At 43.2% G+C, this 25,080-nt stretch overlaps 1 protein-coding gene and 1 long non-coding RNA gene across 4 annotated transcripts; one reads left to right on the plus strand and one right to left on the minus strand.

Moving 5' to 3' along the window:
* Positions 1 to 425: 425 nt before the first annotated feature.
* RAB14 (RAB14, member RAS oncogene family) lies at positions 426 to 16,899 on the minus strand. Of its 2 annotated transcripts, XM_083807494.1 has the most exons (9): positions 16,630 to 16,838; positions 15,201 to 15,456; positions 8,639 to 8,697; positions 7,279 to 7,332; positions 5,696 to 5,873; positions 4,497 to 4,563; positions 3,514 to 3,601; positions 3,159 to 3,189; positions 426 to 2,545 (listed from the first exon to the last, which is right to left on the minus strand). In XM_083807494.1, exons 2-9 carry the CDS (start codon positions 15,248 to 15,250, stop codon positions 2,368 to 2,370), a joined length of 705 nt encoding a protein of 234 aa, XP_083663620.1. In that variant the 5' UTR covers positions 15,251 to 15,456; positions 16,630 to 16,838; the 3' UTR covers positions 426 to 2,367. The 2 variants fall into 2 exon arrangements, with proteins under 2 accessions (XP_083663620.1, XP_083663621.1); XM_083807495.1 differs by lacking the exon at positions 15,201 to 15,456 and having other exon boundaries at positions 16,630 to 16,899.
* Positions 16,900 to 16,978: 79 nt separating this feature from the next.
* LOC310884935 lies at positions 16,979 to 17,490 on the plus strand. 2 transcript variants are annotated; one of them, XR_014574472.1, is made up of 2 exons: positions 16,979 to 17,116; positions 17,426 to 17,490. It is a non-coding gene; the product is annotated as an uncharacterized lncRNA (long non-coding RNA). The 2 variants fall into 2 exon arrangements; XR_014574473.1 differs by lacking the exon at positions 16,979 to 17,116 and adding an exon at positions 17,140 to 17,167.
* Positions 17,491 to 25,080: the final 7,590 nt, after the last annotated feature.

Here is a 25,080-nt window from a genome sequence, read left to right on the forward strand (position 1 = left end):
AGTTGTTCTCAGACTTGCCCTCTCATCTACATTACTGATATGTAACATTTTTTTATGCAGCAAGTGTCACATTTCACTAGGAGCGTACACTGACACACTCAGCACTGGCCTGTTAGTTCTCCAGGAGTAGAAGACACTGGCAAAAAAAAAAGCCTGTAAAGTTCTTACCCTGAAGGTCTCCTAAAAGTTAACACAAAGCAATTAAAGCACAATTGCCATAACTTCCCTCTTCCAACAATTTAGTAAGATACTTCTCAAAAAGCAGAGACCTGACTGCAGGTGAGCAGAACTGCCTGTTAGCAGCTTAGGCAAGCCAGCTGCAGTGGTGGAGGGCCTGCTGTAGGGCTCCTGTCCTATTGAACAGCTCCAAGGAACATTAGCACAGAAGTAGAGAGTGCCAGAGCAAGTAACACAAGCCACTCTGGTTTATCTAGATACAGGTACTTTATTTACAAATATTTAGATTAATAGCATTGTTACATCAAATGAGGAGTACAGCAGTCCAAACAAATCCTTTCTGTGACAGAAACAATAAGACCTACTGTAACTTATTCTGGGAATACAGGTATTGCACCTCAACAAGCTGTAGTCATTAGAACATTTACTTCCGAACTTCACATCAGCAGCAGGTCATGGTCCCTGGGCAAACCCTTTGTGGTGCAACCTTGGTTTAAGCAGGACACTTTAGCTGTAGATTTGAACATAGCCATCTATTTAAGAATATTAGTTTAAGAAAAAAAAAGACTACCAGACAAAACAAAGGGACAGTGCACAAGTTACCCAAATCCTATTGTTTGCACATTCCAGTTTTGGCTTTTTATTTAACATTGACTGTACAATACTCTGGTACCACTGTTGACTTACAAGTCTGAACATTGTATAGTTTTAGTGTCTAGAGAGAGATTTTAAGACTACTTTGTATTTTAAACACTGCAGTAAGACTAAAGGTTGGACATTTGATCAGTTAAACACTTACCCCCTTCCATTTTGAAGTCATATTTGATGTTTTCCAAGTGAAGCTGCATGTGAAATACAGTACTGCATAGAGAGCAACACATTTAATTCTGACAACAGAGTAAACCCCACATGCAGTTCTACAAAATCCACATGTGCACGGTCACCACTTGACATCTCCCCTTTAGAGAAGTATTACGGGTTGTGTCACCCTGTTAAGGATGTACTCTCTTTCTGAAGAAACCCAAGTCTTAAAAGGAACCCTCACATGGTACTGTTAAAATACAACGGTAGCTAAAAATCCCTAGAGAGCACATTGTTTTGACTGTCCAGTTCAGTATCTGACCATTGAAAAAGTTAAAGGTATAAAAGCATAAGGTGTGCAAGAGAACCAGCCTTTGTATACAATGCAAGGCAGGTAATGAAGCCCAATAATGCAAAATGCTTACAGAAGAAAGCAGGTTAGCACACTGCTGATTGCACAGAACAGGATTAATAAAATGGCATAGATATACCACAGTGCAAAGATGAATGACAGATTCCACTAGTGTTAATTTCTGCATCGGGATTAGAGTTCCCCCAGCACAATGTCCACTGTCAACACCGAGGAGTTAAGCCTATGTTAGTGAACTGCAGTTACACCTATATCTGTACTAAGGGGGCATGTGGCCACATATAGGTCATACTGTACAAACTGATACTTTCTTATATACTGTTCTAATGCCAGTAATCATTTTCTTCATTAAAATCATATACACAGGATGTATTTAACTGTTAGCTCAGTTCCTTCAAATTTTATACATATTTACGTTCTGTTAACAAATGTAAAGGATAAAAGTGGCAAAAAATGATGTAAAGCTATGAGCACAAGAATGAATGGTTTGTTTCCCTGTGCACGTTGTACACTCCTGTGCCAGCCCACCCCTGCCCCCAACATGCACACCACAGGGAATTCTTTCAACAAGCACATCGTTACGGAGCCCCTTTCTACCATCAGAAGTCATTTCACAGCAAAAAACTTATCCTTTACTATGGACAGCTCTACACAGTTAGAGGTGGGGAAGAAAGGCTGAAGAACCATAAAATTAAACCGTACAAGACAAAGCCCTGCGAAAGTGTAAAATCATGAGTCCAGCATCAGTGCTCAGTTTAAATTACGTATCTGTGACACTATCACAAGGACAATCAAGGAAAAAAAACTTCTAGATTTACCATGCAGGAGAGGTTTTATTACTCTACTTGCCTTTGATAACCTGATTACATCTAAAGTTGTTTAGCAGTTTAGTATTGTGTTAAACTTGTTTCAGTTTTAATTAAACCCAATAAGATGTACAGAAGACATGGAAGCAATCAAAAGCACTGCTCCCAACAGACAGGTGAAAGGTCAGAAATGAAGCCATGAAACAGAGGTCACTAGCAGCCACAGCCTTCTCTCTGGGGCTGGGGTTCACTGGTTAGTCGCCCCCCCTGCGGAGCCGATGGTTTGTGCTGTACACCCGATTCTGCAGCATTCAGATCCAGGCTTCCATCTTGGATATTCTGGTAGATTTTCTTGGCAGCCTCCAGGAATGCATCTTCAACATTCTCTCCACTACGAAGAGAGCAGCGGGAGTTATTTAGGTTACACTTGAGCACAGCAAAGCAGGCTATGGAGGCAGCTGGCTAGACACCCTTGCTGGGATTTGACAGGTCACCAAGTAAAAGCTGTTGCTACCCTGGTCCTCTTCTCTCAAGAAAGAAAAGCTTACGGTACTTAAAGCACACGTGTGAAGTTTAATAGTTCATTTGCAGGACAATTTCTGATACGGTAATTCACTCCCTAGCCTTTAAATCTGCTTGGAGTAGCCTTGAATACCACTCCATCCCAAAACACGGAATATCAAAAACAAGCTAAGGCATTGAGCCACACGTACACAAGTTCCAAAGAGGCTACAAGACAGTGGAGTGACTGTTAATCAAAACCTTTTTGTTTAAAAGATTCCATTAAAACAGGTGCTACTCAGAACCATATTTATTAGCACGTCTGGAGATGTTATCCTTTGTGTTCTGTCAGGCTACCCTTACCTTAGGCTAAGAATTTAAAACTGTTTCCACTTGTAAAACCTTACAACACCTGAACCTCATGGCTATATTTAAGAGGAATATAGAGGTTATAACTGAACAGATCACATCTGATACATTAACTCTAGGCAGAAGTAACTTACGTTTTTGCACTTGCTTCAAGGAACAATAAACCTGTTTAGAAACAGAAGTTTAACTGTCAGCGCATAATACACTTCAAACAGCCTCCAGTCATGTTCTATGACCTTCAGATTGCATGCAAGAGACTACTTTAGCCATAAAATACCATTTAGTGCTAAGTTAAGGCATCAATACACAAGCTGATTTCTAAAACCAAGCACAATTAGAACTAAGCCAGGCTATCTGAGGCACAGTAGAAGTTTGTACATATAACTACGTTACTTTGGAAGAGCAAGCTTGCATCTATCAAGGGCGAGGATTCACTTTAACATCGCTATCTTGTAGGAAACGTAACACCTCAAGAGAAAAAAGACACACCATTTTCTTCAGCAAATTGTTTGGCTTCTTCATACGTAACATCTCTCTGTGCTTCCAGATCTGCTTTATTTCCTATGAGGATTATCACCTGGTTCAGAAGAGAGAAAATTAGTCTGAGAAAAGGCTTATCATCCAGTAACCCCTTTATTACAAGATGAAAAAAAGAAAAATGAAGCGTTCAGAAAAGTGCTGCTACAATACCCATGCATCTTCAGGAGGACACTGTTCTAGCAGTGCCCCCTCTGTGCAGTCAGGAGTAGCACCCTGCTGCCACTTTCAAATTCTTTAGTCTGTTCTCATGAGGTGGTCATAAAAAAAAGCAGTACTCCTATTCTTTACTCATGGAAAGTTGTACTCTGAACCACACTTCTTGCATTTTTTTAGTCACCTGCTAATCTAGCCAGAATCTTTAGCAGTTCTTTCACCACAGTAAGAGTCTTCTCAGGAGCTTGGTTATAAAGTATTTTAGAGTCATTCACAAAGACTGAAGGACAACTTCATTGTTTAGTCAAACAGACACAGAAGAACCTTCTTCCCTCACCACCCCTCCAGAGACCTGGACAGCTTTTTTTGAGATTTAATTTACATTCCAGTCTAAGATGAGTTCAAATTCACTTCATTACCACCAACAAGGCAAGGCGAAATAGTAACAGCAGTTAAGGATTGCTCAGAAGTGACCATAATTTTGGTCTTCAACTGCTGAAAACAGCCCAAAAAGCAAGTAAAGCAGAGCAAGATTTTTGAAAGAAACCATTGTTTTCCTACAGAGAAGCCTACATTTTTGCACCAATTGCAGTAAGGGAAGAGTTACCAGTGTACTGCAGGGTGGGGACATAAGGGTAACTGGGAACTAAGTAGCTGAGAAACATAGGCAGCTTCTTTTAAAGAACACTGTGACCACTCCAGATGCTTTGGCATAAGCCTTCTAACTCTCGCTTTGAGATAATCAACCTTGATTTCAAGCTAAGTAGAGTCCAACTTACAGTATTTGGATTGGTGAGATTCCTTGCATCTGTCAGCCAGCTGCTTAAGTGATTATACGTACTTCTTCTGCAAAGAATGGAGTGAGCACAGGTTTTAGCTACAGAGTTTTTAGAATACTTAAGAGCCAACAGTACAGTTAGCATCCATTACCCACTCTAACACGTCATACCTAATCTTCTCCCCACCTCAAGAAAGAAGAAACAGCAGCACCTTGTTTGGACTTGCACCAAGATTTCAACAAGCCACGCAGCAACTCTTGCAACACAAACAGAAGACAGCAAGACAGACCAATTCCCACTTCCAGTATGTAGCAGTACTACTGCTGGCTTCACAAGGACAACGCTCACACTGCGTTGTATAAAACACTAAAGAATTTCCTGACAGATACTCTTTCAGAGCCCTGTGCAGTAGTACAGAGCTTTGGTAACAAACAGTACATACGGTAATTTGGTTTTTACTCGAGATTTAAGCAAACAGGTGATACGCCTATGTCTAAAAACAGGAGGTGCTTGAAGAATATCAAGAACAGCCTCAAAGGAAGATGGGAGACATGAAGAGAGACATGAAGGCAGAAGTACTTCATGTTGCACATCTAATTATTCTTTTAAGTAGTATCTTTAATTTTCATTTGTGAAAGAAGAACGGGATAGCTTCCACATGGTCTCCTTTTATTGAAGTCTGACTTCAGGGCCTCTTCGCAGGCTCGTCCTCCAGTTCTTATGTACTGAGAGAACGCTGAGCATGTTTACACAGCCCACTGCAGTAGCAGTAATATTCTGTCCTATGCCTACTCTAAGAACATTCCTGCCAGGCAAGCAGCAGGAATCCTCTGCTTCCCTACATCACCAGGAAGACAGAAATCCATACAACGAGGGGTAATTCCAAGGGGAAAGCCAGTTCTTTAGCCAACTTCAACACAGGCAGCCAAGACCTGAAATTGCAAGATCCTTAGGACTTGTCAGCAGTGAAGTTTTCCAAGAAAAGCAGTTCAGTTAGTTCCCTACATTTCATTTGCAGATTTTTAAATGCTTAAAAGTTATTCACATAAGAAATGTAGTAAGCTTCACACATGACATCCCAACACAGCGTCCTTTAAATGAAGTCAAGAGGACAGACAAGACGGTAAGTAGAAGGCTGCAGTACCCAAATAGCTTCTCAAGCACACAGAGCTACAATACAAGCGTCAGCAGCATCTTACCTGGTAATGTCATAGACCATGAGAGCTCCTGCTGCTCCTCTGTAGTAGCTTCGTGTGACAGCCCTGAATCGCTCTTGTCCTGCTGTATCCCAGATCTGTAGTTTAATTTTTTGGCCACTAACTTCAATTATTCTTGTGCCAAACTCAACACCAATTGTGTGGGGGCAGTCCGCCATAACTGTCACGAAAAGTAAGAGGGAAGATCAGATCCTTCTAGCATAAGGTCTCCTTGCTACAGGGATCTTACTGCCATCGCTTTTGTTATGCTGACTAGACTTCCAGTCTCTAGGAGACTTTTTACAGCTACAGTAACTAACCTGTATCACTTAACCAGGAATAAAATGATTTCTGGAATTGTTCTTAGTTTTTAGAAGTTAAAGTCTTCTCTAATGAATCTTACTGCTGATACCATTTAGCTGTATGCATCAGAAGATATCAAGTCAGTTGATTCTCAGTCCTATCCTTGCAGAAACGTTTAGCTATTTTAAAGCTGTCTTTTCCTACTGGATTAAAGAATTATCAAGATACACTTAGAAGCCTCTAACATTTGAGAAACAAACATCCAGGTTGTTTCAGATGGAGTAACAGTATGACCGTCCACAGGAAAAAGCCAGTTTCACAAGTAGCTATCATATGGCCAATCAAAACCAAAAAAGCGGCTTCTAATTAGAATTTCATTTTTTAAGAAAATTAATTCTCAATTCTTTAAGAGAGATCAAGAAAGTTGAGAAAGGACAAACATATTCAAGCTGTCTAGAGTGAGTCCTGCAGTACAGGTGTTTGACACGTTAGTTTGGCTGTACAAGTTCTACTCAATGCTGATATTTTTCAAGAATTAAAAAAACATGGAACCACCTGTTCATGAATTTAACCATATGCAAAGCAGCATTTAAACAACTGGGTTATCTGGGATTTTGATTAACAGATAACTACGGATTTATCCACTGAGCATGAGCTACAGGGAAAGTCGTAAGAGTTCAAGAGCTACTGCAAACTCAGATGCAATGCACACTGGTAAGAAGAATTGAAGATAATTGTTAATTTGCTGTGATAGCATACATGAGGAAACATTACAGTGGAGACGGAACGCAGTAAGCCTTAATCACCATCACGCAGGGCAGTCCCAGTCTCATGAGTCACAGCAACTACAGAGGACGACAATGCTACTTAAGCCTGCAAACAAAGAAAAATGAACTGCCCCCCCTTTAATTCCTTCATCTTTAAAAACGACAACTCCGTGTTTGAGCTATACCAATATTAAATGCATGCACATTTCAGACAATAAATCTCACTTTGGTTCGTATCGCAGTTCCCTGGAAGAGCTATAAAAATGGACGTGGTCTTCCCACCACTCAGTTAAGCATGAAGCATCACTCTCACTATTACTACATCAGCATTTTGTTTCCATACTTGCAGAAGTCAGAAACAAACAAAATCTGAGCAAGTAGCATACAATCACATGGTTAGAAACAAACCCAGGTTCAGAAAGACAATGCATCAAGCTCATGCATGACAGAAGCAGAAAGGCAGGAAGGAGGGACGAAGGATACCAGTTTGAATAAATATTGTGAATTTATACTCACATTTCTTTTCTGTGAATTGATGAAGCAAACAGGACTTTCCTACACCCATGTCCCCTGTCACAGAAAGAACAGTTAAGGCTGACACCACATCTTTGTCGCAACAAGTCCGTTTTGTTCATTTCACACAACAAGAGTACAGATACAGGCAGCCAGTCCTCCCTCAGGTCTGGTACGCAGCATTCTCTGCCTGGCTACAGCCCGTAAGAGTTATCAGATTCCGCATTGTAATTTTGGTTACAGGTGGAGGGTTGAAAGCAAGGGCGGAACAGAAACACACAAAGGCCGCCTGCATTACTGACTTCACATCTGCTTCAGTAGGTCGCAAGCTGACCTGCAAGAAGTGGAAGCGCAACACACATTTCAAGTGCCTGCCCTCCTCCTGTCACCTCCAGCTGCCGGTAAGCACATCGAAAATGCTGACAGCCGACCAGAACACACCAAGAAATTGCCTCACTTCCACTGATCCCCTTACACAACACCCACAGTGAGAAACAGCAAGATCTTTAGTACCACTTTTCCACTGGCTGATGCTGCCACGGCACCCCGACTCACACACCTTACAAGATTGCAGATCACTGCCACGTACGCAAGATCATTAAGAATTAAACAATTAACAGCAATACCAGTTCTTCCAGCAGAGTAATAAACGCAATCAAGTTGCTGGCTCTGAACAGCCAAGGAAGCTGCAGCTAAAAGCAACCTTTCCAACACAAAACTATAGCCTAACAGAGGCTTATAAGCCTAAAGCAAGGGATTTTAGTTAGCACTTGGGTTGTCTCCAATAAAATTTAAGACCTTTGAGGCTAATGGTGGAAAGGCAGTAACAGTGCTACAGCAAACCTGTACCCGCACATCCGAGAAGCCATCACAAAAGCTCTTCCCATTTCCAGTGCATTTAGAGATTTTCCTAAATATAAGCCTGATTCAGGGACAACACACACAACCCTTAGAACACTTTTAGAACCCTTTCCCCCCCACCCCCCAGTGCTGTGCAAGGGGCTAAGTGCCACGGCCCTAGCAGGGAAGATGTTCAAGAACACTGAAGTATGCCAAGAAGAGCAGCGATTTGCTGAGGATCTCAGCAACAAAGTGAACTCTGCAGAGTATTCTTTGGTACTTGCCCCAGCCCGCTTGGCACCAGCTGTACCAGCACACAAAAGCATTTGCCTTTATCCTGTCAGTGGCTGAAGTTTCAGGGCAAGCGTGGCAATTTGTGAGGGACTGAGGTTGGACGAGTTGGACCAGAAGAATTAATGCTACAGCAGGTAACGTGCGACAGAAGTCAACAAGTCAGGCACAGGGTTTGTAGGCAGGATCACAGAAACAAGCACCGATAGGTATGTGTCCACTTCATACTTACCAATAATGATGTACTTAAAGATGTAGGAATAGTTGTAAGGTGCAGTTGCCATTGTGGCACTAAAAGAAAAAAAAACAAAAACATATCAGAACTGCTACTTATTCACTGAACTCAGCCCAATTCACCCGATTTAGCTTATACAAGCAAAGAAAAACACCCTTCCTCTCTCTCCCCCAACTATCTTTCCTTTCACATTCAAGTGTTGTTGTACTTCCCCAATCACTGAATCAGTGCCAGAGCCATTCCTGCCAGACTCCCGTATCATTTGCTCTGACCCTCTATCAGCAAGAACTCCGAACAGAAACCCACTCTTCGTACTCATTCAGCTTTATCAGGAAAGACTCCAAGCTGTTGAAAAGCTCCAGGAGCTTCTTGATTTGCACACAGTCACTGAGCAGACCAGCACTCACCGACCAAACAGCTGATGGGAGCTGAAAATAAAGTCCAACTCCAAAAGAAAAACCTGAAGAGGATTAACAAAACCAGCTATTTGGAACTATTACCACACTTTTGAGACTTGCAGCAGAAGCAAACGGTGCAGTTTGCCTCCAACAGTTAAGAATCACTTAAGACAGCACAAGAATGCTGCAGCAGCCTTAACTGGAGCCTGGACTTCTACATGCCCAGGTCCAAAAAGCAGCACAAGCCACAAGTCAGATGTTCAGGAAGTTAGTCAACACATCTGCGGCTTGGTTAGCACAGCAGCACTACATTACAGCAAGGCTTAGCAGCTTTTTTTTTTTTTTAATAGCATAGCTCACCAGTGCTGTAAGATTTACTCACTAGTCTATGTTCCACAGTGGATGTGATAGCACTGAAGTTAGATTTGGGTTAAGAACTTCCAATATTCCAGAATTTTCCTGTGTAGAAGGAACTGGAACTGGCTCCAGCTACGTAAACTGACTCGCCAACTAACATCAGCTAGCAGAACCACGAGTCTGTACTGCCCAGATTCACCTTTGTCATTTTGCAGTGAAACGCCTGCTTTTGTCCCAGGTTTTAAGTTAAGAGTTATTGGTGTGATCAGTGAAGCAAATGAAGATTTCTGCTAGGAATTCACCACTTCCTTCCCTGTTCCTGCGTGGCAGCCAGCCAGCGGCACAGCAGTACTTGTAATACAGAACATGGCTTCAGCCTAGCAAGGTTTCTATTCAGCCGTGTGTCATCCACATGACAAATTGAAGCAGTATTGCAAAGAACTGAAAACACAGGGAAGCTTACAAGCCTGTACCTTTTTCAAAAGCAAACTGGTGTCTCCTCAGCCGCGATTAACCCCCAGCGCTGACCTGCAGCCACAAGAAAGGTGACTGACAAGAAATCTCATTCGCAGCACACGGCCAACAGCCGCTGCGTCGCACGGCTGAGGTTTAGAGCAAACACTCCTATCTAGACCTTGGAGGAGGGACGGCTGCAGCAGGTAGGTAAGAGGGGTTTGCACGATCTGCACCTTTCCTCCGTGCTTTGCTCAAGATCCGGGAATTCAAGGCCTTCTCTCCCAAGCGATAACCAAAGCATTGACACTCAGTCCTAAACGTACACACATGCCATTAAACCAAGCCTAATCCGTGATAGTAAACACAGGACTGTTTTGGAGCTTAATTCTTGCCCACATTGGCGAAAACAATCCCAGAGGAAGCGCCGCACTGGTTCCAAGAGCGGTCGTTTCCATCGAGAGAGTTTCAGAGGAAGTTCCTCCACGGCAGCGAGGGGAAGCCGCGCACAGCCGGCCCACACAGCCGCCACCCCCGGGTCTCAATCTGAGCAGCAACTGCTCAGAGCGCTTTTACCGCTCTCCTGAGTAAGGATTCACACCCAGGACTGACAACGCACTGCCTTCGTGCACTGTGGAGCAAGCCAGCAACTGCAGTGCCTTGTCTCCTGGAAGTGAAAGATCCAGAGCTGCAGTATCAGCTTCAAGACAGGCACTGGCAATTTCCAACACCGGCAAATACCGACAAGTACCTGCTGGTCAGAATCCAAGTTACTGTGACACTGCTCAAACACCCTGTACTTCAAGATTTCCAAATCTATCTCCACGTGTTCTTCTTCTTCTCCAAGATGTCCCAGCAGCAGCAGCCTTCAGACTGCAAGCACCTTCTGATCCAATGCACTTGTTCTTGCAGGTACTTTTAACTTGCCGCCTGCTTTCTAAGTAAAGCTGGGAGGGCTGAGTTCATGTCTTGATCCATTTTTTAGGCAGACAGCTGAACAGGAAGACTAGGAGGTATGTCCATGAAGTACACAAAAGCTTAAACAGACCAACTGATACGTGCAAGCCCTTCAGGACAGCACAAAGCATGCTGTTCCTCAAAGAAAGCAGGTGCTCCGGCCACAGCACAGGAAGAAAGCTGAAGAGCTCAGCAGCACTAACACGCACCCCGTTGGAAGGGCGGTATTGTTCTGAGCAGTACCTCCGGGCGGTGTACGTACGGTAGTACCTGCTACCTTACAGGGGTTCAGCAATGCATTGCTGTGAACTTCAAGGTAGGGAGCTGCTCATGCAGTGATTAAACTTGTCCTGCAGAAACTCCGTTGTCCCCTCTTCCCTCAAAATCCCAGCTGGCTAAGGAACGCTAAGTACTCCAAAATACTCCAAGGTTAGTGGTTTTGAACACCTGACTTCACAACAACGCAGTATGTAACAAGTGAAGGGCACACGTCTCACTACAAAAGCTTTCAAAAAGCACTGCTGCAAGGTGGGGAAGACTTTTTTTTTTTTAAAAAGAGTGGACAAACCAGGACCCCTGTGCAGGCTATACCACAATCTGAAACGAGTCTCTAACTAGAATCCTTACTGACAAGTATGCGGTTCTGTTTACTGGACTCTTTGCTTGCTGAGGTATGTCAGTTTTTGTAACAGTCTTTAACGAATTCTATAACTAAGCTATTTCAGTATAAAAGAAATTGTCACTGCTTTGCAACATATGCATCAAAATCAGTTCCCACTTCAAAGTGAAAGCTAGAAAACCAAATTCTGTGCTTGGCAACAAAGTCAGTTACCCCTTCCCACCCATTTCTTAGCAGACTTCAAGCTACATTCACTGTGACAACTTCACCCTCGTTCTGAGGGTGACATTAGGCTCCTCGCGGAGGGGACATGCACCACAGACCCCACTGGGTGCAGCCAGAGCTAACGTGCTCTTTCCACAGCTTAAAGAAATAGATTATTAGCAGCAATACTGAGAAATGCACTGAAGCCATGAGCCTAGAGCTTCTCTCAAGTCCCAGATAGTTCAGGGAGAAGTTACTGTGTATGACAGATGTACTGACAGCTTACAGAGATGGATACTAAGTTTAAACTGTTTCTGGAGTTAAACTGAGCAATAAAGCAATGCTTTGGTATGAAATCCATTCCAAGGGTCATGCTGCAGAAAAGATGCTGAAATGCTCCAAATTAATACTAAGGTCAGGAATCTTTCCTGAAGAACAGATGGCCTCTTTAAAAAGGCTTTTAACATTCAAATTCCAAGGAGGATAAGCAGGAATCCAAACTACACCGAAATCATGGAATAAAATTGACATCCCTTTTTTCCCCCGTTTAAAGATGAATCATGCAGCAGAAATGAAAATATTAAGCGAGAGTTATAGACATTAAGTAAATCATCTGGGATTAAACTATTCCACCTTGCAGCTAACAGCATTTTAATCTCCTTAACGGGACAGAACCTTGCTAGTAGTAACACATTTCAAGCTTTTCACGATTTTACATCATCCCATTACTTCACTAGGTGGATACACATGACAACCCCTGCTGTAAGATATTCAAGATCTAAAAATAAAGGTGGACCTGAAATGTTCTCTGATGAAGGGGCTGATGTGTGACAGAACACAGAAGACACAGGAAAAATTCAGCCTTAAAGCTCACAAGCTCAGCATTTCCCACAGATGGGGAAGGAAGTCCAGAGGAGACTAGCGCACAACAGAATTCAGTAACCACAGCACATCAGCCACATATTAATGCTAAGGGTTAATATTGTTGATAGCTTCAGCTATATATATATATATATTCTGTAGGAATTGGTGCTCCACTCCCACTTCAGAGCCCTCTGCTCCAGACGCTTACAGTCTCTATGTTCCCAATACAGGGGTTCAGAGCTGTCCTCTGAGGGGTGGGAGCAGGGAGCGGCCGTGCTGGTAGGAAGAGCCACAGGACTGGCACACAACTTACCTGCAGCCGCTGCTGCTGTTACACAATGCGATAGCAAAGTTAACCAACCGTAGGCTTACTTGTACCAGAAAGCAGAGGTTGGGTCTGGAGGGTTGGTCTGCTTGCCTTCTTTCTTCCAACAAAGTCTGCCAACTCAGAACAAGTCCTGGCTCCTTTTCAGAGGTAAAACTTCCCCAGAGTTCAGAGCATTATTTCTGAACAGCAACTAGCCAGAGGATCATGCTTCACTCTACACACAGTTTTGCTAGCTTCAAAACCTCTACAATTAATTTCTGCATTGCAGTTAGATTAAAAACAAAGTGTCACCACAATCCATTTTCTGCATATCTTTTCCTTTTTTTAAAAAAGGGAAGGTGACCTTACTAAGATACTAGTAACACCTGTATTTCCTCCTCTAACCAAGCACTACACCAGCATTTTGCCACCTCACTAACACCTTATTCCAAGTACGAGCACCCACCCGTACAGACTGAAACGGGGTAGTTCTAGGTGCATTACCGCCAAACTCATCAGATGCACCCAGCTGCTGATAATTACAGCCACAGCAGCCTCCATGAGACCCATGCAGTTCCTCAGAGCTTAGCTCAAGGCCACAGCCCATTTCAAGTCTTCGCTGGATATCATTTGCATGGAGAATTTTCATAGCTTTATGCTGAGCAAGAAACAGTGTGTTATTAGAAGAGACGAGAACCTGTAATCACAGGTTTTATTAGACGCTGCATGTGCCGAATCCATTAGCTGGTCAGCCCACACAGAAGCGACAGCTGTCTGCAGAGGTGTCAGCTTCTAACTCAGGATAGCCTGAATATTACAGGTTCCCCTTCAAAACATACCGCCCTGCAGCCCGACGACCACTGTTCAGTTAGTCTGAAGCATTTTATTTATTTTTTTAATATAATCTGGCCATCCAGGTGTTCTTTTGGTCATTCCTCAGGGATATGTGACAGAAGAGAAACTCAGAGGGCAAGTTCAGTTTCCCTCTATAAATGAGGATGCCACTGTACCATCACATCCAAAAACAGAAACAACTTTTAAAAAGAAGATGTTAGTTTTTCTTTCATTTGGAAAAAATATTAGTCATAAGGGGAACTGCATGCAACCACTATTATTTAGAACAGATTCTAGATCTCTACACAAAAACTAACAGGTAGTTATGATCTTTCCCAGCGCATGATCTTCCTTCTCTGCACGTTTACTCTGACATTAATTCACAATGAACACTGAGAAGAGATCGATACAAGTGGGCAGAGGGGAGGGAGGGAAATCTAGTAAGAGGCAGAATTGTTTCAACTCATTATTTTACCATTCCCCTGATGAAGACTTTTGTCAAACACACCAAAGAACGCAGTCTAACTGGTACCTTCCTTTAGAGGGCTGCTGGAAATACAGTCTATAATTGCATCAATTGTGATCTCCTGTGAAGACATACCACACTGGAAGATAATAACGGTTTTGTTATCAAATACACCCAATTGGTGAATTCCTCGTGAGTCCGTAGCAAGCCCCGAGGTACCATTACATTTCATTGTGGTTCTATCACCTCTGTGCACCACGGAGATTTAGGTCTTCCTAAACATATAAACATCTCAGCCCTCTTTAAGAGAATGGTCCCACAGCCTCCCTGTTGTTTTCCATCCCCTCCTCCTCTTCTGGGGTTTTTGTATGCTCGTCTTTAAAAAACCCACCTTCTTCTGAGACTGATCCCCGGGGAGTCCCACGAGCAGGCTGTGTTAGCAGCCCAACACTTTCTCTTTCATAAGATTACTTCCTGCTGGCCAGTTTCTTACTCATTCTTCAGTTCTTCCAGAGTCATCCTCTCTAGCTTCCCTGACTGGACTTCAGCAAGCATCTGATAAAGCCAAGCACAAGTAAATCTGGCTGAACTCATCTTCAGCGACAGCAGTCCAGCAAGCTTCTTATGAACTGCTTTTGAAAATCACTTTGTATTTCCGTATTACTTCCAGGTCCAGTTTTCTCTGAAAATGCACAAGGCCTGCATGTTTCTGGGCTCAGACTAACGAGCTGGCTGCTATGCAGAGCCTTCTTTCAAGCTGTTTTTGGAATAAATGTATTTGCTATATTCTTTCATCATGTTAAACACGCTACCTCAGCCTGAGGTCTAGTGAGTACTTCTAAAGAATTCACAGGTCTTACATTCTTTCTATATAAAAAGCCTCAGCCTTGATTTAAAATAAAGTCAATGTATCATGCCATCTTCACTTTTTGCTCAGCAGCTGTCCAGCTGCACACAGACCGCGCTGGTTATCCTTTAAATGGTTTCACACCCTATCAAGTTCTGCCATTTTATTTCCTACGCTTCCTGCATTCACATGCACACACATCATTTCTTGCTAACCACACCCTAGCACTGCAGCTAAATTAAATATTGCATACCTGTCCTCATCAGTAAGAGCACTTTCTCCGGTGTCCATTCTCTTAGCCATGGTTGTTTATCCATTTGTATGTCTTCATTTATCCTAGTTTCCTCTTCCTATAAGAGTCTAACCTGAACCACGTGTCTGTCCTGGCAGCAGAGGAACGAAGTTCCAGAGATATCAGATAAGCTTAGGGGCAGTATACACAAAAACCAGAAGAGTTCTGTTCTCAGCCTCAGAAATCAGAACAACATGCAACTGTTTGGAGTCATCACCTTAGGGGGAAAAATAAAATAAGGTTTTAGAACAAAATTAAGGTCTACCTCCTTTGTTCCAGAAAGATACAGCAAAAAATGAGAAAGAATCATAATTAGGTTCCATTGGATGCATAAGGGCGAGCAAGTAACTTTAAAGGTTCCATTTACATTTTGAATCCTGGTACCTCCAGTTTAACAGGTTTGCTTTCAAACTACCGTCCTTTACAATAACTTTTTCTTTAAAAATAAAATAAAAACAGGAGGTTCTTCCTTCAACTCAGATTTATGACTTGTTTAAATCCCTACAGAAAACCACTAAATTTCTCCTTGAATCATAGTAAGTAAACACCATGGGGCTTAGTAAGTCCCCCAGGGCTAGGATCTTCTTCCCATTGCCATGCAATGCCCCAGCACGAGAGGCCCTCAATCCAAACCACGACAGAAAGATCCCAAAGCACACATCCCATATCACAATGTCCAGCAACTCTAAGAGTTAAGATTTCCATCTTGGGGTTTGAAGTGGTGTAGGATACAAAGCACCTATATTATACGCCAAGGTGTAGTTTTATATTTGAGAAACAAGAGCCACTATACTTCAAAGGCCTAGAGAGTTTACATCATGTAACCTCCTCCAAAGCAATACAGCCACAGCCTGAGAAAGCACCAAATCAAACGCTTTTTCTCCTGGCTTTGCAGCAACGAGAACTCAGTACAATTTTAATTCAAGACAGAACTGTGCAGAGATGTCAGAGAACCGTCAAGGATGCGGTGCAAGCAGGCACCAGACAACCAGGTGACAAAGTAACTTGTCTGGGCAGAGGCAGCGCTGACAAAAGGAGACCAGAGAACGTCTGTCGGCCCCCCGGCGGGCAGCGGCACGGCTCCCACCTCACCCCCCCCGCTCGCTGTTTTTCCACCAAACCTCCCGGCGGCGGCACGGCCCGGGAGCAGGGCCGAGGCCCCTCATGGCCGAAGCCCGCAGGCGGTGCCCGGCAGCGGCCTGCTCACACCGGGCCGGCCTCACCCCGCCGGGGCCCAGGCGGCCGCTCAGGGCCTGCCCCGGTGCGTGAGGAGAGGGAGGAGGAGAAGGAGGCGCCGCCGCCCCGCCGCGGCCTGCAGGGCCTCGCCGCCGCCCTCCTCACGGGGCCGAGCACGGGCGGCGGCGGCGCGGCCCCCCCGGCCCCTCCGTACCTGGCCGCGGAGCCCCCCCCACGCTGGGCGCTGAGGCGCTCGGCTTCGGGCTGTGGGGCGGCGGCGGGCGGGCCTGCTCGGCGCGGCTCCGTGCGGCTCCGTGCGGCTCCGTGCGGCTGTGGCTCCCCGCGGGTCCCCGCCTGCGGCCGCCGCTGCCTCGGGCTCAGCTCCGGCGGCTCCGCTGCGCCCCCATCCCCGCCCGGGCCCAAGATGGCGGCGCGGCGCGCACGGGGTTTCCCCTCCCACCCTCGACGGGCGCCGGGGCTGCACAAAGCGGGGCGCGAGAGGCCGCGGCCCAGCCAATGGCGGAGCGCGCCGGGGGCGGGGCGGGAAAGGCGCGAGGCGGCCGCGCGCCCGTGCCCGCGCCTGCGCCTCCGTCCCTGTCCCCCCTCCCTCTCCAACGCCCTGCGCCGGGAGCGCGCCGAGGGGCGGGGCCGGGCGGGGCGGGGGCGGGGCCTCGCCTCAGGCCGTGCCGACACCGCCTCAGGTGAGCGGGGGAGGGGCCGGGACCCCCCCCAGGTGCGGCGAGTTAATGAGGGTAAAAATTAACGAGGGACACCGCGTGGCCTGGCGGTAGGGCAGCGTCTCGCCGGGCTGGGGCCGTGTGTGAGGCCCACACGGGGAACGAGGTGGCGCTGAGGGGAATTTGTGCTTTTTGTGAGGGAAAGAGACGCGGGCCCGGGCAGCCCCCGGCAGGCAGAAAATGGCGGCAGGCTGCGGGCCGGGGACGTGCCCGCCTCAGCCGTCGCGGGCTGCCAGCGCATCCTCACGGTTATTTTCCAATTTCTGTCTTTAGATAACGTCTACGAGCCCAAAAGTTAATGAATTGTAAAGAAAAAGACCCCGAGGTAGGTCACACGTTAGCTGCAAAACCCCCGTTTCCTGTCCGGTCGCTGAGTTCCCACACGCCGGCCCTGCAGGCTGCAGAGGCGCAGGCACACAGAGCACCCAGGCACTGAAACACAGAATAGTGCAGGAACTAAGAAAGCGCTTGTTCTGTTTCCCGTTCCAGTAAAATCCATATCCTATCTCATTTCTTTTATAACGTCCCCTGGAACGCTTTAACCAGCTTGTTAATTTTAGCTTTGCATTTTCAAATGTGCTCGTTAAGCACTCAGTGCAGGCAATGCTAAAGACCTAAAAATACAAGATGCTGCGCAAATCTCACAGCTTGTGGGGTTAAAAAAAATTCCGTGGCACAGGAGATAAAGAAATGCAGTGAAAGTATCATTACGAAGGATTCTATGAATCTCCAATTCCATAAACTTACCCAGATGCGCAGCTCAATTTACAGACTTTCAGCATATGAACACAGAAATTGTAGAAACATTTAATATTAAATGAGTTCTGACGTACCAAATGAAGACTAATAACATTCCAGACTGATTTTCAGATTTTTGCTTTTTCTCTACGTAGCATTTAATTGAAACTCCTTCAAGATTGTCTTTCTGGAAAGCCTTAGGGCCTAGTAAACCTGCCAAAGGCAGTTACAGCTCCGCGGAGAAATTCCTGCAGGGGCTGCTAGCGGGCAGCCACGCAGCACCCGCCGTGTTTTTGAGGCAGAGCAGGATGCCTCCTCAGCTTCAGGGCACAAAAGCAACCAGATGCAATTACAGCAAGCAGAGGGATTCTACTTACTTTAGAACTGAAAGTTGATTAAGGCTTAAGTGTGACTGAAAAGAGCTAATAGTGCTTCTTGCCCACATACATATTTGACACTGAATCTAAATAATGTAATCTCCTCCCCTAACAGATGACTAGAGGATAATAAGGATTTGATTTCAGTCTCACAGTATGGAAAACATCAACCTCTGCTGTGTCTCCGTGTCCAAGATTCAAATTGCACCTTCACATAAAGCAGTGTGCTGCTGCTATCAACTTTCCCATGGAAATATCTTTCCAGAATGGGTATTTTCCATCTCCTTTACTAATCCCATTTTCTCAACATAGCAACGTACAGGGAATTCCCTGTTTTCTGAAGTGACTGCTTTCTATGAATCACCCCTTCCCTGACACATTACTCAGCTCCTACTGGGGAGGCACGGGATTCTCAGTTCCGCATCATCTGGGCAGAAGGCTCTTACCAGGGTAAAAAACATACATGAAAAACAACTAGTTTCTTTTTTTTTCCATTACATGTACAAGAAAAAAAAATACTATGAATAATGATAATAAAAAAGATCTCAGTAGAAAGATAAAAAATCTGCTAGCAATGCATGACTATTGTATGACTACCGTCAGTTAACTTTCTTTCACAGCTGTTAGTACCAGGGTCTTAACTTTTAAATAGGCAACACCGTGCAACAGAGCCATTTTAAAGGTTTGCAGTACCTTACATGGAGTGACTTTTACTAGAAAAATAGGTCAAAACAGGTCAGTAAGAATGATTTCCACAAGAGGGAGTCTTTAACCGGAAAATGATCTGTCGATTTTGACCCAGTTACAGCCTGTTTTTCTGTCTTTAAAGAAAAATAAAATTCCTTTAAGCGTTTGGTATTTTCCCAAATATTATTAACACAGACAATAACATTTCCTTAACAGGTTTTAAAATTACGACTGTTTAAAATATCACACAGAAATCCACAGTTTTTATTTAATGTTCCATCTTGGTAGTTAGTTGAACCATGTGAGCTTTCATGTTTTCACGAGATGCAAGTCATGACAGGTAGTGTTATCTGTGATGCCCCAGGAAGGATGACAGCCTTCACAGCCTGCAAAGGAGCTGGCTTGCCTTCTATCTTCTTTTCCGGTGAAAATTCCAAGCAGTCCTGGCCCTTTCACTCTGCAGACATAAAAAGTGCATGAAGTTACCGCAGAGTGCCCCTGGCTTTCCTGTAGGGCTGAGCAACACCATCACCCAGTTCAGAACTGCTTGCCTAAAACAGGAGGGCACTGCACCTCTGTGACTAACAGGACGAGCACTTCTCCCCTCCAGTGGCCACAGACATGTCTTCAGGATTAAGTCAACAACTCTCCAAATCACTTTAATCTGAGGGCTGGGTTGTGGAGAACATACTTCAATCCTGAACAGAATGAAAAGCAGTTTTGGAATATAATTATTGTTATTATTCGCAACAAAGAAGATTAGAAGCCGTTATCTAACCAAGATGGTATTTTTTTATCTGAAACTCAATTTTCTGTGATTTACTCCCAGACGTATTTTATATAAAACTGTCATCATTTGCCAGATGATCTAAAAGGCAATACAGATTCGCTTTAAAGGGTCTGGTTTTGAATCATTTTGTTTGTTTTTATCAAATACTCCTATAAAGTTTAAAGCGCACAAAAGATGGAAGCAAGACAGAAGACTGGATAATAGCATCCGTATTTCTTCTTTGATTCTTTTATTCTTGTGAGTGCTTGAAAGCTTGCAGCAGTTTTTCAACAACAGTTATTGAGAAAAGGCTGACTTCAGCTTATTCATTCTGAACATCTGGGCAGAACCTAACAACAGTAATTAAAACCCACTAAATTGGTAACAATACCAAATTGCTAGAGATGAAATACTGCATATCGTCCCACCCTTCTTTGTGGATTTCTGCTAGGTCAATACAGCCTGCTCTTGAAAATCCATTTCTACGTGTCTCTTTCTGAAGTCTCTGTCAAGAAAGAACGGCATCCAAATTTTCTGGTCACATAAGCATTGTTCTTGGATTTATTTTTTTTTACCACAAACCCCAGGAAAAAGTAAAGACTCAGAGTTAATACGATTGATAGGTTTGTGGATTCTGCTCTTTTCAATGAAATTATATACAATGATCTATAATATCTGCTTCCTTGATTTAGATTGCATCCTTGTTAAAATACTTTTAAAATAATGATTAAATTACATGTTAACATTCATGAAGAACGTGGAACTGAACTGTACAGAAAGTTACAGTCATTTCTTACTCCAGATACTTTCTTTATACCGAGGAGAGCAGTGACAAGGCTTGCTTTAACCACGCCACTTGGTCAGAGCCACCTCCAGGCCGGGAAGTTTGGTTCCCCCGCAGTCTGTTCAATCCTTGAACAAGATGAGTTGTCAGCAACCTCAGCATCATTTTGCTATCCCCAGAGTCACTGGGAGCAAAACAGAGCTCTTGATTCTTAAAGCTGCCCCCAGGAAATGCAGACATCCATGTTCTTTAATAACTGAAGGTGCGGCTTACTTAGCATGTGTATTTCTGAGATGGGAGGAGAAAAGCCACCATACCTTTCTTCAGGACTCTAGCTCTCCCTTGTGACACAGCTCAGCCCGAGGACCAACGGATAATGAAAAATGAAGAACACTTATGATGTTTTCAGAGCAGAAGGGAACTGTAATATCTGCTTTATAGCTGTTCCTAAGAGAAACACTTTGTGTTCCCGTTGCAATGGGCTGCTTTAAAATACTCCAAACAAGTGATTTCTTCTGCAAAGCTCTTCTGAATATTATATCCCTACTGGTAAAAACTGTCAACAATATATTATTTTAACCCTGCATTAGGTTCCTTTCCTACTATTGTTCTAGACACTCTCTGAAAATGTAACATTTCTTATTATATTTTCAAAATTCTCTACCTTTGATATAATAAACTGTACGGGATCTCCCTCTCACGCTATGATTAACAGTTTCACCAGTAATAGGTTTAATTGTTACATAATCCTGAGTAAGTGCTTTCAAAACAAAATGTAATCTTCACAGCATTCCTGTGAAGGAAGGTGTTATAATTCCCATACTACAAATACAGAAACTGAAAAACAATGTGACTGAGGGCCTTGCCCTAGGACACAAATATACCAAAAAGATGGAAATAGAAGCCAGGCTTTTTTCTGCTTGTTCAAATCGTAAGTATGCTCCCACTTCAGTGGGACCAATGCTTTAAACATGTATTGTTGCATCTCGGACAATTTTTAGTTTCTTTGTTCAATTAGATTTTCACAGATAAAATAGAAGGAACAAAAAAAGTCTGCAACTGAGATCTTCTAATGCCCCTGTGAGGTGGTGAATTTGTGCCATTACTTCCTGGATCTCTAGAGCTACAGTTCCTGGACTGCTCAGCTTGCACATGCAGCCAAGTAACAGCAGGGCTCCATGAAACTAGTGAGCATTTGCCTTTCCGTTGCAACCTGCAAGTTTTCACCCACTCATCAGCACCAAGAAACATTAAGAGGCAGCAACAACGTAGAAATGCAGAAAACAGCAACGTAGAAAAATATGCAGACTTTCAAATGACAGAAGTAGGCCTCCAGTGTTCTGTATGCGTGGTAAAAATGGGCTGGAATACTGTGCATAGAGTAAAAGCTCAGCAACTTAGACTAAGGAAATGTCAGACAATTGGTCACTAGTTCCTTATTTGCAGTCACAACAGCTGCTGTGAAGTCATAACATGGGTTCTCGATGTTGGAATTACTAACACAGGTTTGCTTAACCTACAAGAAATACTGCTTTGTACGGTTAAAAAAAAAGTAAAAATGATCCATAAACCACAACTAAAGGAAAAAAAATAAAACAAAAAAACACAGCAGGCATTTATAGGACAACATGAAAGCAGTAGATAGCAATAGTTAGGAAAATCTAAGTTATCCAGAAGTAACAATGACCAGATGGTGAGAATTTAAACTCTCACATCACAAATACAGCCAATAAAATAGCAGCAAAAGTAACGTATGTTTCTTTAGATGTGGTTTCTCTGTCTTTCTTCTGCCCTTAAACCCCAGCTTCTTTTTCTGGCTGTGTTCAAGTTTATGTAGGCAAGTACAGAAAGAAGAAGCAGCAAGGGATATTTCAGGAACTATTCTGATATATAATACTTCTGTGAGAGTTGATCACATAACACTGTATTGCTCTGAAATGACTAATCAGTCCTTTCTTTTATTTTAAGATTCTAGGTTCTTCTTTCATATCCTACCATTTCAGCTTTGTGGTGTCTGCAGAAATGTCTTTGTGGTCATTTTTTTTTTTACTTCCTTCTTTATCTTTTTTTAGTTCCTTCATCTCTTGGAAAATAGGTAGCCCCAAATCTTTTTTTTTTTTTTTCATTTGCACATACACAATCTCAAAGCTTCAAATGAAGTTTAATAATAGTACAAGAATATTTGTGCCAGCAGTAATTCTGGTGTTAAGTAGATGCAAATCAGCCAGATTCTCTCTGCTAATGTTGTACATCACTGAAGGCAGTGAATGGAAGTATGAAATGGAAATATATCCCTTTGCCCACCTTTCATTCAACACCAACTTTCAAGCACATACAGCAGCGGCTCCAGCTGACAGTGCCAGAGCTCAGCGTGACCCCTTTTATCCTGAAAACAAAGCTGAGCTGCACTGGCTTTGACTTATTTAGGAGATCGCATTTGAACTGTGATGTCTGGTTTACTTCTCCTTTAGCTTAACATTTGATGCTGCATTCAAACTTCCATGCAGCATTTAGCACGGAGCTTACATCTTGGCACGAAAAACCCCACATTGTCACGGCAGCAGAACTGTCTGCAAAATACCAGCATCACCCTTTCAAAGACATGCAAGTTGTATGGTTTTCCTGGTTGATATGACAACGTACTCATAGGCCATTAAAAGTGGCGAAACAATGTGTGAGTCAATTGTCTTGCACAAATCAAGATTAGATCCATGCAGAGCTTCTCAAGAATAGAAAGCAAGGATTGAAGCTAGTAGCAAATACCTTTAGATATTTGTGCACCAGTTTCAAATGTATGAAGGACAATTATGTAGTAGTACTTGCAGGTACAGAACACAGAGTTGACACCCGACAATCATTTGTCTCACTCACAAAGTATCTGCCGTTCTGTTGGGGCGAATCCCGAGGCTCTTCCTGACATCAGTACGCTATCTTGATTCTACTAGGGATAAAATCCCACATCTCACTGGCTCTGCAGTGAAAGAGGTTTCTTCCTGTAAAGCAACAATCTCAACTGTTTAAGTACGCCAAGATTACTTTTTGATACGGTCAACAACCCAGCAGTAGTTACATTTGGAATTGAATATGTTTGTTGTGGCAACTGGGACCTAAAATTTCCATGGAAACATTACAATATATATATTTTTCAAAGTAAGTAAGTAAATTGAACAGCATTTTGTAAAAGTTGAATGATTTTACACTGATCATATTTGACTGACAGTTAAAGAACTTCTGCTTTAGCTGTGTAATGATTATAGTATAAATGCAATTCATATTATGCATTATAATATGTCTATTTTTAATTAAAAATAGAATTAAACACTTTACACTTGGAATTAAAACACATTTTGAAAAAAGCAGAATTTCACACACTGATTAGCACTAATGAGCCCACCCCTTTGTAGCTCTAAATATACCTCTGCTTGATGTGGACATGGTGCAGAGCATCGAGTAGATAATTCCTGTTATGAAAAGAGAACGTGTGTGACCGTGCAGTGGTGTTCGTACCACTTTGTAAGGTATATTCCTGACTTAATGAAAGGCTCGGTACTGCCTTGGCTGTGCACAGTTCTGCTAGACAGCACAATCAAAATGGCAGATAGTTTTTAGACTTTCTAAAATATCCCAGATGATAACGTTCCCATAAAACAAAAGGATAACAGCAATATTCTTTAGCTACAGCGATGACAGAGGAGAAGTATTTACTCTTGGCTTTTGTCATTAACCCCGTCATTGTTCCATTTCCCTGCAATTCCAGTGAAGGCGTTGTTGATGGCACAGAAACCGCTTTTGTAAAAACCAATGCCAGGGTGGCACTGGCTCCGTACAATGCTTCTCTCTGATGACATGATGTAGAGAGAAAGAAAAACAACAGCTGTCTGTGGTGTGCCTGCTAGCCTGTGCCATTTCCCACAACTCCCTTGTTGTGTGTAGGAAAAACTGCTTTCAAAATGCAAGAAGTTAGAAAGTTCAGTTGTTTCTGAGTGATGCTGAGGACCTATCAATGACTTTTGTATGTATTACTGCATGTGGTAGCTCACAAACACTGGTTAACAGCAGATTGATTTTAAGGATCTTCTTCCTTTCTAGAGTTCCAACGCAACCACGGGAGGAGTGAATCTGCTCTGTGTGACAGACACCAAGCACATGAGCCATAAAATCCACGTCCTCATGCATGTGCAGTTATAGCTCATTAAGCCACTGTATCAGTGATTTGTGTTTGATTAATGACTATATAATCGATATGGGAACTGTACTACTAGTTTCTTGTACATATTCTTTTGTATGGATATACCGGTACTTGGGTGAAGTATATAAAAGCAAACAAGAAATCTCATAAAAGAAATAAAATAATTAAAACAATATCTGGAATTGGAGATGTGGGGAGATGTAGCAGAAGGAAACCCATTTAGAAGATCTTGGAGCAATATATTAAGAAACAGTGAAATACTTGCCAGTTAGTGCAAAGTTTTCCACATCACAAGCAAAACCCTAGCTAAACAGAAAAAAACAATCAATCTGACTTGGGTTTTTTTATGGGGCAGGGACAAAGCCAGGAAAAAAGCAGTAAGGT

The sequence above is a fragment of the Anser anser genome (assembly GCF_964211835.1).
Source record: "Anser anser genome assembly, chromosome: 21".
NCBI classification, from domain to species: domain Eukaryota; kingdom Metazoa; phylum Chordata; class Aves; order Anseriformes; family Anatidae; genus Anser; species Anser anser.

Bases quoted from the DNA above. Each gene is read 5' to 3' on its own strand.
- RAB14 (XM_083807494.1), bottom strand. From the start codon at position 15,250: ATGGCTAAGAGAATGGACACCGGAGAAAGTGCTCTTACTGATGAGGAC. The intron at 3,602-4,496 runs GTAAGTTGGACT...CTTCTGAACCAG, and splicing joins ATCTCACCAATCCAAATACT to GTGATAATCCTCATAGGAAA. The intron at 2,546-3,158 runs GTAAGTTACTTC...CTCTCTTCGTAG, and splicing joins CTTGAAGCAAGTGCAAAAAC to TGGAGAGAATGTTGAAGATG.